The sequence below is a fragment of the Corvus cornix genome, chromosome 1 (genome assembly GCF_000738735.6).
Source record: "Corvus cornix cornix isolate S_Up_H32 chromosome 1, ASM73873v5, whole genome shotgun sequence".
Taxonomy (NCBI): domain Eukaryota; kingdom Metazoa; phylum Chordata; class Aves; order Passeriformes; family Corvidae; genus Corvus; species Corvus cornix.
In genome coordinates this window covers 111,010,834-111,026,623 of record NC_046332.1, presented here as the reverse complement: position 1 = coordinate 111,026,623, position 15,790 = coordinate 111,010,834, and the positions used below count along the sequence as shown (strand labels likewise).

The 15,790-nt window shown below is 47.2% G+C and overlaps 1 protein-coding gene across 2 annotated transcripts; it reads right to left on the bottom strand.

The window, feature by feature from the left end:
- Positions 1–1,108: 1,108 nt before the first annotated feature.
- NYX (nyctalopin) lies at positions 1,109–14,598 on the bottom strand. 2 transcript variants are annotated; one of them, XM_010394568.4, is made up of 5 exons: positions 13,144–14,598; positions 12,908–13,000; positions 12,651–12,726; positions 6,497–9,149; positions 1,109–1,252 (listed from the first exon to the last, which is right to left on the bottom strand). In XM_010394568.4, the coding sequence occupies exons 3-4, from the start codon at positions 12,670–12,672 to the stop codon at positions 7,750–7,752; spliced, it is 1,422 nt and encodes a 473-aa protein (XP_010392870.2). In that variant the 5' UTR covers positions 12,673–12,726; positions 12,908–13,000; positions 13,144–14,598; the 3' UTR covers positions 1,109–1,252; positions 6,497–7,749. The 2 variants fall into 2 exon arrangements, with proteins under 2 accessions (XP_010392870.2, XP_039408280.1); XM_039552346.1 differs by lacking the exon at positions 13,144–14,598 and having other exon boundaries at positions 12,908–13,136.
- Between the last annotated feature and the right edge of the window lie 1,192 nt (positions 14,599–15,790).

Here is a 15,790-nt window from a genome sequence, read left to right as displayed (position 1 = left end):
GTTCCGTAGGCTCTGGGGCTGTCTGGGGTTCACATGCAGAGTCTCACACTGAAAAGGACCTTTTAGGATCCACAACGTGATGACCCTGCCTGGGTCTCAAACTCAGTCCTGGCTGTGTGCAATAATGAGGCATTAGGGAAGGGTGGCATTGCTGCTCAGTCTAAGCTGATACTTCAGCTGTCAGGTTTTTTATCTGATTACTTGAAAATCCCTGAACGTCACTTGAGTAATCCACATGCTCACTTCAAGAGTTCATACCCAACCCAGTTTGGATTTTTAAGGTACCTGTCAATAGAAATGAAACAGAAGGATTGAATGAACTGGCAGAAAGGTAAGTTGTCACCCCAGAAAATGAATAGGCAAAGGCTCAGAAACAGAGCAGCAGATTTGGTACCTGAGAGCTGTGCTTGGCTCCAGGAGTCACCTGCTGTGCAGGACAGGGTAAGTCCCTTCACCTCTTCCTGCACTTCCTCTCCTGCATTGTCCTGTGATCTGTCCAGGCTGTGATAAGGATTTGGCACCACGTGCTTCAGAGAGTCAAGCCGAGATAAGGCTGCAAGGTGATACCAGAGCATGCAGGTATTAACAATGCCAGTGGTGAGGCTGAATAATCCCCAGCCCTTGAGCAGCATTTGCAGGCATAATACACGTGAGGTAACTTGGGGCTTCATCAGAGATTTTAGCCCGTCACAGGTATATTTAGTCCTCAAATCTGGATTTCAGTGGGTGGTGCAGATGCAGGCATCCACTGCCCCAAAGACAGGCAAGTTTACTGAAACACTAACTAGCACTTCTAATACTGAGCTGAACAGGCAGCATCCTGTGTAAGATCTTCCACTGGGGTCTCTTCCAACTCAGAATATTCTGTGCTTCTGTGGCTCCAGTGACCAAAGACTGAGAGATTAGAAATTCCCAGGGCTGAAAGAAGGGAGTGTAGACACTAGGAATGCTTCACTGAGCCAAGGAAGCTGCTCACAGAGCTTAAAATCCAGGATCTTGCAGTCCATGGTGGGATGGATATAGGTCACTTTGTAGCTGTTGCTTGTAGCAATTTGTGGTTTATTTCCAGTTCACAGGTTTGGGGCACTGTTTTTCTAAACGGTGTTCTCCATTGTGACACCAGTTGCAACTCTCCTCCTGCTGACCTGCATCTGCCTCCTGTCTGGTTTGTCACTTGTTTTCCAAACTCTTTCTGGCAAACACTTTTTTTAAGGGGAGACCGCATAGTAACCTTCCTGTACATGAAGGGGACCTAAAAGAAAGATGGAGAGAGACTTTTTACAAGAGTATATGGTGATAGGACAATGGGAAATGGCTTTAAACTGAAAGAGGGAAGGTTTGGATTAGGTGTAAGGAAGAAATTCTTCACTGTGAGAGTGGTGAGGCAGTGGCACAGGTTGCCCAAGGGAGTTGTGAATGCCCCATCCCCGGAAGTGTTCAGGGCCAGATTGTTTGGGACTTTGAGCAACCTGACCTAGTGGAAGGTGTCCCTGCCCATGGCAGGGACTAGATGATTTCTAAGATCCCTTCCAACCCAAACCATTCAGTGCTTTGTCCTGTTTTAGTGATTTAAGGAAAAATTTTCCTCTCAAAAAGGCTGGTTCCGTATCCTTGAAGGCTACATGGTGATTTTAATTGGTTGGTGTTGGCATAAATTACTCCTGTGCTCTGCTAACCTTGGGCCAGGGGTGTCCTGAGCTGGCCCTCAGGTGACACAGACCCACAGGCGAGACTTGGTTATAAAGGTTGGCAGCATCACTGGAGGAGCCACCACAGACAGACAAGGTCTGAGCCAAGAACACAGAAACCCAGCCCTACTCTTAGGAAAATAGAAAAGCTCTATGAATCAAAATCAACTTCACATCCTCAGGGGATCCTCTGGGGAAGGTCATTCTGCCCTTTGGCACAGAGCAGAGATGTCTCACCCATCCCTAGAATTTGTGGCGATTTGTGTCCCATACTGCCCATGATCTGTGCAGCACTGGTTTGCTCACAGATGCTTTCAATGGAGACAAAAGGATCTTCGTAGTTCCCACAGGACTTACCACCATCTAGGTTTCTTCTAAACAAAGCCATCTTTTCATTCCTGGTTTATGAGAAATCTTAGTTTCATTTATTACTGTCGCCAACTTTATTGCTGATACATTTTCTGATGTGCCAAGGCATAAGCTGGACATTTTCCAGATCTGGATGTACTGGGAAAAAGCATAATAACCTATGGCATGCTGATTTTCCTATTTCAGCCTCTGTTACTTTCAGTATATTTTTTTGTGTATGCCAGTTGATCTACCAGCTCTTCACAGCAATTCTCAGGTCTTCCTTTTCCTAAAAGACTCAGCCATGTCTGTGAACAGTTCAGGTTGTGTCTTCTGATATGCATTACCTTACATATGCCAACATCTATTTTATCAATTCTACAGCTCCAAATTACCTGACTTTCAAGTAATTTGGAATTCATCAACACTTTCTTCAAGCTTTGCTGGCCAAAAAAACCTGCATCTGCAAATTTGCTGCTACTTTTTGTCTACTGAAATAATCAATCACCTGTTTCAGCACAGATATTTACAACCAGCTTTGTCTGATTGCAAGTTTATCATTTATTTCTGTGCTTTGCCCTCTGGCTCTTTACCAGTCTCATACATCAGGAAAGTGCCTGTCCACTTAGAGTCTGATGTATTTCTTATTGTCACAGCACATTGAGACATAATCATTCAGCAATGTGAGGAATTGCTACTGCCAATTCCATCCCAATTTAGGTGTGCTGGGCTGGTTGTCCTTTGTTACTGATTTATCACATTTGCCCACCCTGGCACTGTGCACTCAGCCTTGTTCTCATCATCAAAAGCCCAGAAGTAAAATCACTTATATTTTTACACATATTTTTAGACCTGCCTGCATGGCACAGTTTGTTCTAAGTCCAGCACATCCTCATCCCACCAGGGACTCCATGCTTCCTTGTTTGCCCCCTGATCTGCCCCCACAAAGCCCAAGAACTCCCTAGGCCTCTTCCCAATATCCCTGTGCCTGTGAGTCTGCCCTCAGTCTAAGCAAACTGAGCAGCAATTGACCACCATCTTTCCCATTTAGCTTGTCCCCCTTTCAGATGTAACAATAGCATTTTATTCCTATTATCCCCAGTTTAACCGCTTATGGCTCAACCTGACTTACAAAATAATAGGGGAAATAATATAAGGAACCTAATCATCAAAAAAAGAGAGAAGGGGTGAGGTGTTGGTTTTAACTGGACCATTGCAGTGATCCGGTTTCAATCACAGCTGGCCCTGCTGGAGCAGCACAGTGAGGGCACAGGCAAGTCCTGGCTGGGAGCAGAAACAAGCAGGTGAGGAGAGGAGGAGTGGAAAGGAGGGTGTGGAATAGAAGGGGAGGCAGAACACCTAAAGCCTCGTTGCAAACCTACAGCCAAGTCAAGAAGCTCCTGCCACAGCTCGAAACCCCTGTCTTATGTGCTGAACAAGCACAAAGTGAAATCAGCTGTTAATCCAAACAGCAAATGCATGGAATATGCATGAAGAGTAAACCATCAGGTGTGTACAGAAAAACTAATGGTAGTTTTAGGTCTTTTTCAAATGCCTTGGGGTTTTTCATTGAGAATGTAAGATTTATGCTGTGCAAGTTAAGACTGAACTCTAAACCAGTCCTTTAAAAGAGAGATGAAGAAGGAAGTACAACAAAAATCAAAGGATGTGGTGAAGTTCAGAGTTGAGAAGAACTGCAGAAGAAATTAACTTCTCCCATTCAAGGCTAAAACTAACCCCAGAGTACAAGATCAGACTGGTTCAACTAACCACAGGGTCAACAAAATCAGGCTTTTGGTAAGAGGCACAGATAATTCTCTGTCCAGAAATACCTATTTTCTGTATTCATCTTTATATTAGAGTTTAAAATACCAGCCTTGCCCCATGAGAAATGGAACTTTGGTGCTGATCTTGCACATGTTTAAGTTTGTTTTCAATATTAGCTATATGTTTTTCTTTGAAGTAATACTTGTGACACCTTTTTTTTTTTTTTTTAATTATAATTTCTGGTCTTTATTCCATGGCTAACATTTTATATAAAGTTCTTTTAAAACTGCTTTGAAGGTTATTGCAGCAGATCCTTCAAACTCCACCAATCTCTATCAGATTTGGGTGGGGGAAGAGGAAGGACCAGTATTTTTAGTGTTTCTGCAATAATCCCCTACCTTGACTCTGCAAAAGCCAGCATTTACAAGCACTTTTTTCTCACCCAGACTAGCCCTGTCTTCTGAAGCTTGTACTGGTGCAGGAGTGGCCATGACAGGCTATTTTCTTGCAAGGCTTCATATGCTTCAAAGGAAGAACACCAGGCATAAGACACTTTAACTCAGTTGATTTGCTTCCTATTGAATTTGTGACCACAAAAATTATCAAGGGGAAAACCCAACAAATCAAAATTTAATTTTTTTAAGAGCTATCAGCCAGATGTTGTGAAGACAAGAATTAGCTAAAATACATAACAACACCCATGAAAACTGGCCATGAAGTTCCTGAATCTCAGCTGGCCAGCAGCTGTCAGCCTCAGACAGCAGCTGCTGCCTTTCTAGCAAAAGACAGTGATTCCTCATGTCCTGGACTTCATGTTTCTTTCCAAAGCAGAAAAATATGACAGTCCACAAGATTGGATTGCCAATAACTACAGTTCACAGGGGGCTACTGTTAGTAGCTGTAAATTTAAAGAAAATAGAGAGGACATAAAGGTGCTCATGTTAAAACACTGAGTATGATCGTAGGGGTGCAACACAGCAACAGAATTCTGAGACTCAGAGGTTATATTCAAAATCAGATCGTGTCTTTCCTCTATTTACATTGACAACTTCTCCTTTCTGCTCTAACAGTAACTCTTGTAAAGCATAAAAACCAATTGCACCCATGAAGAGCAGTGCAGTGTCACAAGGTACCACACATTAAAACAAATTGCCTTCTCCCAGGTGCTTTGGTCTGGAGCACCAGCTCTCTGAATAAACACCAGTCAGAAGGTGTATCCTAACTCCAGGCAGCTCAGGACCATCTCTCCCCAGTGCTTCAAACAAAATGCCAGCACCTCATGCTGAGGGCAGGGCTGAGAGCACCACTTTGCTGAAAAATATTTGCAGTTATTCCAAACAGACAAAGGTTTGGCATCTTTGGAGGTGTCCCAGCCCACAGGCAGATTTTGAAAACAGCATTGATTTATGAAGGGACTCTGAGCCATGGACTTGTAACCAACAATGGATTCAGGTTTACCAGCTGAAGCACAATTTTGCAGTGAGAATCCGGTCTAAGAAAATAAAATCACCAAACTATTTGTTAAAAAAACCATAATTATAGTTGTCACCTGCCCACGTAATCAGTGAAACAAGCCCTTTGCTAAGAGTTTAGGAACAAGAATCATGAAAGAATGAACCAAGCAGTTCTAGTGTCCCCTCAAGGAATGACAACACAGAGGAGAGAGGAGCAAAGAGGGAGCAATCGCAGGCTCCCAGACCTTTCCCAATCCCCTCCGAGTGCCCATGTGCCAGCTGCTCTGTGCCACTGGAAACACACACTGCCGATCTCTCAGCTCAGAGGGAAGAGCAGGATTTCAGAGCAGGAGAGCACGGAGTCTGTCGTGTCCCTGAGGGGAAGATGAAGGCCCATTACACCCAGCATGATGTCAGCCACGCGCTTTCCAGGCAGCCACAACTGTGTCAGAGCAGCACAAAGCTCTGTGGGCCAGGCAGGTGTCTGACTACAAGAGACACTTAAACAATTGATGCCCAAGGTCAGTGGCCCTGTTGTCACACAGCTGAGTACAAGGTACAACCCTCTTGTCCATCGCCTGACAGCACCATCTGCTAAAACCAACATTTTAAGATGCTTCATGTTCAGATCTGCATCTTGCAGATAAAGCAAGAGCATCTTTGAATCACTGATTGACTTGAAAGCCACTCAACAATTGCACAGTAAGGCGATCTTCAGTTTTAATGTGCCTTGGCACAGAAAATGAATACATGCATTATAAAAACAATTCGCTCATGAGGCATCCGTACTTAAAGGAAGTGAAATACAACCATTTGTGTCCTACCATTTGTGCCAGGCCTATTGATAAACCTCCCCTGACAGGATGAAATAGTGCTCCTGTAAAGGCATCCTTAACCTAATACGCCTCTACAGCACTGGGCTGGACTAGGTTTGAAAAACAGCCTCTTATAATACACAGATGAATTTAGCACTTAAGAAGATTAATGGATTCATAAATAGCCTGGAAATCCAAACTCATTGAATTTAGTTCATGGAACAGGTCAAATAGGCATTTATCAAACCATCTGGCATTTTGATTCCCTGGGGAAACTGTGGTTGAGCTACAGATAACTGAGGAGCCATTGCAGCAGGGAAGGCTTGGTTTTCCCTGTGCTCAGCTTTCCTCTTGAAATCTCTGGCACTAATTAGAAAGCAGTAGATCTTTTTGGACAGAAGTGTAGTTCTATATAGTCACTTACATTTTGAAGTGTTGTTGCTGAACACAAACATAAGCACAGTCAGGGTCTAAGTGAAAGTATTTATGCTGCAATAAATAGCTTGCCATTTGCTCTAGGCCATGAAAGGACATCCATGTGCACCATTTGAGTAGCCTACAAAAAAAAATCACCAGAATTGTTCAAGGATCTCCAAAAAACCCCAAGGTTTGAGCAGTTAATTTATTTTTGTGAGTAAAATATCAAATTATTTTATTAATATGCTTTGATACATAAAACATCATTCTTTCTGGTTATATTAGCAGCTTTCATTGGAGATTTCAAAGATAAAAACACTTAAGATGCCGTCTAAAAGAAAATGATCAGTATGGAATAATATGACACACTACACAGTACATATTAGTGGTGGAAATACAAAATATTTCATAGGACCTGGTTGCATTCGTCTTCAGCATGCTCTGCCCCTGCTGCCATGCCATGAAACAATCTACAAATAAAAACAATGTATTCCTTGAAACAATATATTCATTGAAAACCACATTGAAATCATATGAATTACTAGGTTAAGTTTAAGTAGCTTTGCCTCAGAGAAGAATGTTTTGACAAACACGGGTCCATCTGGTCTTCCTGCACCACTGCCAGGAGAGTGGCGGGAGAATGGATCAAAATCCTGCCTGTGGTCAAGGCCAAAATACTGTGCCCATCCCAGACCTGCCTGGGGCAGGTGCCCTCCCGAGGTGCTTTCCTCCTTTTCATGAGGCCTAATGCTGCATCCCTGGATGTTACCCAGGATTGCCCTGCTCCCTTCTGTACCTGCTGGAGGAAATCAGGAATAGTTTCCCATCGTTCAGCAGCGCCTGCCAGGGGTGTGGGTGTCTGTCAGGACATGAAGAGGGGCCCAGTTTTGCTGCCTCATCTTGCTCTCATGAAGCTGGGTCACCTGGAGTTGGCCCATGGAACAAACACCCCAAAGACAGACCCCTCTTCATTCCCAGAAGGGAACATCACACATCTCTAGGCAAAATTCAAACTTAGTGGTATTCATCTTCCTTTGAGTATCCAGGAGGCTCTGGGACACCCATAGGACAGGTTTACCACCCAGGACCCACATCCTATCAGCTCCCAGGGGAATCTGGAGCCAGATCCAACAAACTCAACCTGGAAGAATCTGGATCCCATTATGTATCAGAGGCCCACAAAAAAACTTTTCTCTGATGACTAAGTAGGTGCAGGGACTAAATGCTTAAGCAGCGCTCCTGCTCCATACAGCCCTTGGACTATTTGCACAGCAGAACAATCACTGTAAAAAGTGCTGGGAGGTACAAGGAAGAGGAGTCAGCCTCGATTCTGTCTTCCCCCATGCCAGAAGAAACCCCTTCAGTCTGTCCATCCAGCTGCGTGGCATTACTGTACACTTCGGTGGCATTTGCCACCTCTTCAGGAAGGCCCATCTGGAGCAAGAGTTTGGAGATAAGGCTGTTGAACTTGCTCTCTGTGGTAGACCAAGGCCCCTCGCTTGGGGTCGGCCCCTCAGATGTCATGTTCAGCTCCACAGGGTCGAGACAGTAACCTTCGGGAGACCTCTCAAAGAGCACGTCCATCAGGTCAATCCCAGCCACTGAGGAGGGGGAGGCACACGGAATATCCCTGACGAGCCTGTAGTTCTCCATCCACTCCTTGAGCCACTCGATGCGGCAGTCGCACTCCCAGGGGTTGCGGAAGAGGTACAGCCGCCCCAGGAAGTACACGGGCTCAAACACGGAGAAGGGCAGCGTCGTCAGGTTGTTGCTGTTCAAGTGCAGCACAACCAGGCTGGTGAGGTTCTCAAAAGCCCCTTCCTCGATGTAGCTGATCCTGTTGCGGTCCAGGTAGAGGAACTCCAGCTCCCCTAAGTCCCTGAACCAGGTGTTGGAAATGTTCCTGAGAAAATTCCCCCCCAGGTTGAGCATCTTCAGGCGCCTCAGGCCATCAAAGGAGTGTTCTGGAAGCTCACTGATCAAATTGTCATTCAGGTACAGGTACTCCATCCTCTGACAGCCCTGAAAAGCTCGCTCATGGATGACATTTATCTTGTTGTCCTGCAGATTCAGGTATTTCAGCTTGGTCAGGCCCTGCAGGGAGTTGTAGGCCACCGCTTCGATCCTGTTTCTCTCCAGGTACACGTGGGTCAAGTTCTCCATGCCCCTGATGGCACCTGGGATCCTTCGGAAGTTGTTCTGGAAGCAGAATAGCTCCTGCAGAGCAGGCAGCTCGATGAAGATCCTGTCTGGGATGTTGAAGAGGTTGCAGTCAGCCAGGTCCAGCCTCACGAGGCGCCGGAGTGCGGTGAAGGTCCGAGTGTGGAGATAGCGAATGTACTCGTTGTGGGCCATCTTCAGCTCCATCAGGCTGGGCAGCCCCTTGAACGCCCCCGGAGTGATGAAGGAGATGTTGTTGTGGTTGAGCGACAGGGATTTGAGGGAAGGCAGCGTCCCGAAAGCCCTCTCGGACAGGAACTTGATGCTGTTTTTGTCCAGGTTGATGGAAGAGGCTTCGCAGGGGAACTCGCTGGGGATCTGCCCCAGCCCAGCGCGGTCGCAGAGCACAGAGCAGCTCCGCTCTGGTGTGCACACACAGCTGGGAGGGCAGGAGCGCACGCAGGGCCACACCCCATGGACCTGTGGGACCCAAAGGATCACTGCCGTCCCCACAGAGGAGAGGCGTGGCAGGAGAGAAAAGGATGCATCATTAGCAAATGAATTAGTCACAGCAGGAAAAAGAAATTACACTGTCGTTTCCTCCCCTCTAGCCAGGCTAATTGCCACCTGTGTACCAGTGCTGACTGAGGACGTCTTGTGTAAAATTCCTAAAAATCTTCTGCGGGGGTTTTTTTAAACCTGCTGAGAATATATGGCACCTAGAACATCATCTCTGATTAATTCCTCTCCTCAAGAGGGGGCTCACCTGGAATTCAGTATTTCTCAGTGTCTCTGTTGTGGTCTCTCTTTGGCCTGATGGGAACATGGTTTCGCCAGGGAGCAGGCAGAGATGCTCTGAAGGCCAGCAGCTGTGGGTGGGTTACAGCATTCCTGGGTGTGGAAAAGGGGAGGGCAGTGTATGCGGAGTCTGGCAGTGGGCAGGGGAGATCAATTAGCTGCCCAAAGTGTGTCAAATTCTTACTTTTTGCTTCTTTCTTTCCTTTGTTCATTCAATCTAAGATTTCTCCACCAGAGCCATGAGCTGGTGTAGCACTGAAAGGGGAACTCTCAGCTCTCAAGGAGATGCAATGCAGTGTTTGAAAACTCATTCCCACTGTGTACTGGTACAATGGCATGAGTGAAAACAAACTAAGAGATATTGTTCCACTGCTGGCCTCATCATTGATGAGAAATTCTGCATCTCCAGCACAGTTTTTGCTGCTTTGCCAATTCTCAAGACAGTCACTATAGTGCCTTATGTTTGATGGGAGCAGCCACTTTGTCTTTTATCAGCCTGACATGGGAGGTCTGTGGCTGTTGTTTCCTCCTAAGTTAGTCCCACACAGGTGGCTGAACAACAAGGAAGAGAAGAAAGTTCTTGGGGAGAAACGAGAGAAGAACAAAAGGAAGGGGAGACATCAGCCTCCACAGACAAGCTTTTTTGGGGAGAAAAAACATCCAGTCAATAAAACATCTGCTTTTTTTTTTTTTTTAATGCAAAATTTTTTTGGGCAGTGGGCAGTTTTTCCCTCTTTCAGAGTGGAAATTTAAGTTAGATATAGGAATGAAATTCTTTACTGTGAGGGTGGTGGCACAGGGTACCCAGAGAAGCTGTGGATGCCCCAACCCTGGCAGTGTTCAAGGCCAGGTTGGGTGAAGCTCTGAGGAGCCTGGGATAGTGGAAGGTGTCCCTGCCCATGGCAGGGGGCTTGGAATGAGATGATGTTTTAGGTCCCTTCCAGCACAACTCTTTCTCTGATTCCATGAAAATAAACTCATTGGAGAGGAAGAACTGAAGACAGTTTTTTTAATTGCTCTCCCAGACACATCCTACCTTCTCCTCAGCAAAATGAGAAGCCACATCAGCAATCTCCATGTACTCACTAGCAGGAAATGGTGCCATTGCTGCTGACTGGTTTTCTGCTTTTTTTATTAGCTCCCACACAAACATAATCCTTTTTTTCTTTTTTTTTGAGCAAAACATGAGATACCAACAGCTTTACCAACAGACACCTCTATTACAGTACTCCTGGGATCAGGGGGGTTTCCTCCACATTCCTGCTGAGTGTCCAGAGGGGGAATCTCCCAGCAGCTGGGCTGCCTCTCCCTGTCGTTTCCAGCACAGTGATTGCCCACTACAGCTGTATTCCCATGGGCATTTTTAATAAAAGAGACTTCTGAGGTGATATGCCAGGAAGCATCAGCTTCAGCAAGCATCAAGCTTTTATTTTTGCAGTCCTCAAGGCTTTAATGTACAGGACAGTTTGAGCTGCAGTTGCCCTGCTTTTTCTCCATCCTTTCAAAAGGCAACATGCAAGGGACTGTATTTAGGAGTTTGCACTGCCTGGGTAAAGCAGACTTGCAAAACTAGTTGTTGGGCAAGTCCCCACTGAAGGGCATCAACCCAGGAGCTGCCCAGCCTGGGTCTGTTCAAACCATCCAGGTTATTGTAGAAGAGGTATTTAGATACATGGAGAGACCACCACAAAAGGATGAGCTGTGGCCTCTTCATCAAAATTCAGGTCCCATCATGCCTGGGCACACTATTGTGACTGGAGAATTAGCAAAACAGCATCACTTCAAGGATAAATGATAGTGAAGGACTCTGGGAGGTGGAAAGGATTTTAGACAGGTTGTCATTTTGTTTGTCTGCTCTTCCCCTTTTTCCCATGCTTTTATCTAACAGCCACAGCTAAAGGAAAGTCCCCTTCAGGCCCCCTGACAACAGCTGGAGTCTAAGGACAAGAAGGGGAACAATATGCTGGTCTCAGATTGCTCTTTCTTTGTGCAGCCTGCCCAGGGGCTGCCTCATTTTCTGCCCTCTGCACCAGTCCACCCTCTGCGTGCCAACAGGGGCATATGTTGTTTTTGTTAGGCAGTTACATAAACTGAGGGCCAGACAGATTAAGGATTTGCCTGTTCCCAAATGTCTGGCCGCAGGTGGTTGTCTGGAAAATGAGAGATGCAAGTGTTGCTGCTGGTAGGGAGCCTTTTATGGGTTCAGGGTGACATCCAGAGGGGTATTTGTGCACAGGCTGTCCTATAGGTGAGGCTGCCCTGAGCAAGCTCCATGTTTAGCTCCAGCTGCCCCAAGCTCAGTGACATCCCTGGCCTTCAGAGCAGACCTCCACCCACTGCTGTGCATACAGTGGGCACTGTAGGAATGATCCTGCTGATAACCAAATCCCCTCCTTCCCCTCCCTGCTTCTTCTCTAATCACACAACAAAGGAAATGTCTGCACCCAAGCCATATCCAGCCTGTTTTCCTTATACACAATTGCTAAATCTGGGTCTTCTGCTCGTGGCATTTCATAGCAGACTTCTAAGATCTCTGTTTACCAGTGTATTTTTTCACTGTGCAAGACATGGAAAGCAAGTACGTGAGGACCATCCAAGGAGAAAATACCCCCCAGCAACAGGAGCTCAGAGAAGCCCCTCAGCAATGCAACCTTTGTGCAATACCTCTTCCTTCTCCTGGAAAGGAAGTTGGAAAAATCCTCCACCTGAACTCTACCGAACCCTCGGGAGAGCTGTTGCTCAGGGCAAAAGAGATCAGCTCTCCCCTGTTGGCCAGATCTTCTCTGATCAACGTAGCCTGAAACATTCCCATCTTTCCCACCTTACTTCTTCCCCTTCCCTGAAAAAGGATGCTCACAGACAGGGCAGCAGCTGAAAGATTTCTGCTACCCATTGACACAGAGGGTGCTCAAATGAGACATGTTTGAGAAAAAGGGTGAAATACAGCAAAAATATTTGTGACATTAAGGAATAAAAAACATTTCCTCCCACAGATGATATGTTTTGCTCTTTTAAATACAACAGTAACTCAGTATTTGGAAGAAAGAGTGAGAGACCAAAGGAAAATAAACAAAAAAGAAAAGTTGCAGAGTCTTAAGAAGGGTAAAGAGACAATGATTGCAATAATTGAGTATTTAACCACCACCTTTCCAAATGACCTGTCTAATCCACTACTGGATAGTGCAGAATAAGTGCATACTCACCATTTAGAATGATGGCAAACATAACCTTGATTATTCTCTAGTGGCATTTCAGGTCTGGCAAGCAAACTTGAGGGATCTAAAAGCACACAGGAAGAACAGGGACAGGTTTCATCCTCTCTCATTTCCCTGCATCATTTTTCCACAAAAAGCTCTACATTTAGAAAGGAAAATGAAGGAAAATGCTCTTCTCTCACACGCTTTCAAACTGAAGACATCCCCAGCACCCTCCTGGTGAGAATCTTTCTTCCATCACTGACCTTCTCAGGGAATCCTGCAGCTTTGTGCCACTGCTTTTCAGGAGCTCATCCTCATCCTTCCCACGAGCCGTGCCCAGGGCAGGTTCCTGTCATCTGAGGTGGGAAAGGATCGCCAACAGTAAGAGACTGGCTCTATCCCCAGGAAATAGATGCTGGTACAGAGGAGTGTAACCAGCCTAGCATCAAATAGTGGAAACCAAAATTCCCAACAGAAATCATCCGGATGTGTTGCTCACCTGGCCAGGCAGTGGCTGTGTCCTCCCGCCTGCTCATGAGGCTGCCCTTAGCCACGCGAGTCAGTCTCTGAAAAGTTGGCATTTTTTTCTCACAAGCTATCATTTAATGGCAGGAAAATCCTCTGTATCAGAGGAGGATTAGTGGAGATGGAAGAATGTGTCTGTCCTCTAAAGCTCCCAAAGCAGAACAGGGATTGCAGATGAACCAAACGGATGCTTTCTCCCCTCTGCCAACCTGCTCTCCCCCCGCCATTAAAAAAAAAATACAGTCCAGAATTGGACTGCTGCCACTCAAACAGCATTGCTGAAAGTCATTACTCCACTCCCCATTATGTAATGGCAGAAGAGGTAGGAGAGTGCTGCCTAAATGGAATTAAATTTGGGGGCGATCACAGGCTTATGGCTTGCCTGCACCGAGCTCTCCAAACAGACACAGCTTGAGACTCTCATCCCCTATGCACATCCTCCCAGCCCCAGTGTGGCTCACACACTACTAACAGGATGCCAGTGTGCTTTGCTTCACTAGGAATTGCTCCTGAAGGACAAGGAGGCACCAACAGCACTGGGAAAAGTGTCAGCAAACACAGGGAGCTTGCACAGTGTATATGGCCTTGATACTAATAAATTCTGGCCTGTCTATGAGTGTGTTTTGCCTGTGATGCAGCAGCTGGTGCATGGAAATCAGAAGGACAGCGTCTGTATGTGGTGATGTTTTAGCATTCAGGATGTGAATTGGGGTTTAAAGCCTTTTCTGACAGAATGATGATGGTTTCTTTGGAGAGTGGGGGTTGAATAAGTGAGTTATCTCAGCCTCCCATGCCTTAGGTAATTGCATTCACCACGTTAGAGGGAAAAATAGCTCCACTCTTTATTTCCAAGTGAATTATTCTGCTTTTTCTTTTTCCCCCCCCGGGAAATGGAATACCTGATGAATTTATGCTTGATACAGCAAGAAAGATTCAGCTGGGAACCAGCCTGCTGCTGCACAGCTCTTCCTGCAAATTAAAGCACCCAGCTATATCAGGTTTATTTTGGTTTGGCTTTCCCTCAGTCTTAAGGCATCTAGCTGGCACCTCAGGAAATTTGTCTGTCCCAACAGTGTGTAAGCAGGCTGAGCTGGGGGCAGGCTGGAGGGCAGGGAGTGACCCATATTGCACAGATTTTAGCTGAAGGATGCTTTCCCCACCACACTGCTGTAAACCCTCCAGCTTTGTACTTCGGTGCTTTGCACTGCGCTGTTTTGCAGAGGAGGAAGGAGAGTTGCAAAGCCACAGATGGGCACGTTGCAGCCTCCACCACAGAGCTGAAGCTGCTGGGGACCTTGTGGTGACAGAACCAGCACCAGCTGGGTCCTCGACAGTGCTGGGGAAGCTGATATTTCCCCTGGAAGCCCTGGTTCCCGTGGGAATACCAGGAAGCCACAACCTACCTGATCACAGAAAGCAGATCACTGGCCTTTCAGCCCTGAAGAAACTGAGAGGGGAGGAGGTGAAGTGCTATTCCCACTTCTTTCTTCCCCAGTTTTTATATATATATATCGCCTGGTACCTTATCAGGGGTACCAGGACTCATGTCTCTGCCCAGGTGCACACGTGCTGTCGGCAAGGTGGGAGGCAGTGGGCGAGGAGGGTGTGTGGGACTTGGGGACAAACTGGTGTGTGACCAGCTGGCAGCTCCCCAGGGATCAGACCTGCAGCTCGGTTTACACGGCAGCACTAAATCTGCTCGCAGGGAACGAGGAGGGGCTGATCTGCACCAGGGCACCACATTTCTGAGAGACTTTGGGGCTTCCTGTGCCTCGCTGCTGTTCTTCCATGTGCACATATAAGGGCTGGTGGGATGGGACATGAAGGACCACCGAGCCTCGGGAAGTGTTTTTGTGATCAGCAGAACCACCTCCCTCAGAGGGGCAGCTTGCAGGACCGGCAAAACACATTCCCAAAGAAGGGCACTGGGAGCCTCTGCTGTGCACAGCGGGTGGCTGGGGGCTGGTGGGTCGGGGAATGGTGGGTTTGGTAAACCGGGAGCTGAGAGCACCTCAGCAGCCACTTTTGGGGGCAGGGGGCAGTGGCAGTAGGTGCCTACTGCGGAATCAGCAGCCACGGTGCGGATGGGGCAATGCTGCCGAAGCCGGCTGCGGCAGGAGCTGGAGGAAGGCTGGCAGGGAACACCTCTCGGAGAGCTGCTGCAGCAGGCAGTCTCACCAGAGACCGGCACAGACAGTATTTGTTCCTGCAGGAGCTTCTGACAGCAGCTGTGCCAGCAGCACCCACCTCACACACACAGCTCAGTGACTGCAGCCAGCCCAGCCCCACTCTGGATTTTCTGCTATGGCTGGAGGTAAAACAGGGCGAAGAGCCCTTGTCCAGCCCCATCATGAGCCCTCCCACCCACAGCCCCACCAGCCACGCTGTGCTGGCACACCCGGAGCTCCTGCCTGACCAGCAGCACTGTATTTCTCTGCACCATCCATGGGCAGGAGCCTTGCTCCAGCCCCCAGCACAGAGAAGATATGGACATCTCAGCATATGCTGGGGGGAGGCTGGGGAGCTGGGAGTGGGAGGCAACTGAGGTCCCAATTTCTAGGAAAGTCGGGGAGCATCACTCTGTGAGTGGCTTTAGCAGACCACTGCAAGTGCACCAAGCA

Coding starts and splice junctions, on each gene's coding strand:
- NYX (XM_010394568.4), bottom strand. CDS start 12,672: ATGTTTGCCATCATTCTAAATG. Junction 9,150..12,650: donor GTTTGCCATCATTCTAAATG/GTGAGTATGCAC, acceptor TGGGGACGGCAG/TGATCCTTTGGGTCCCACAG.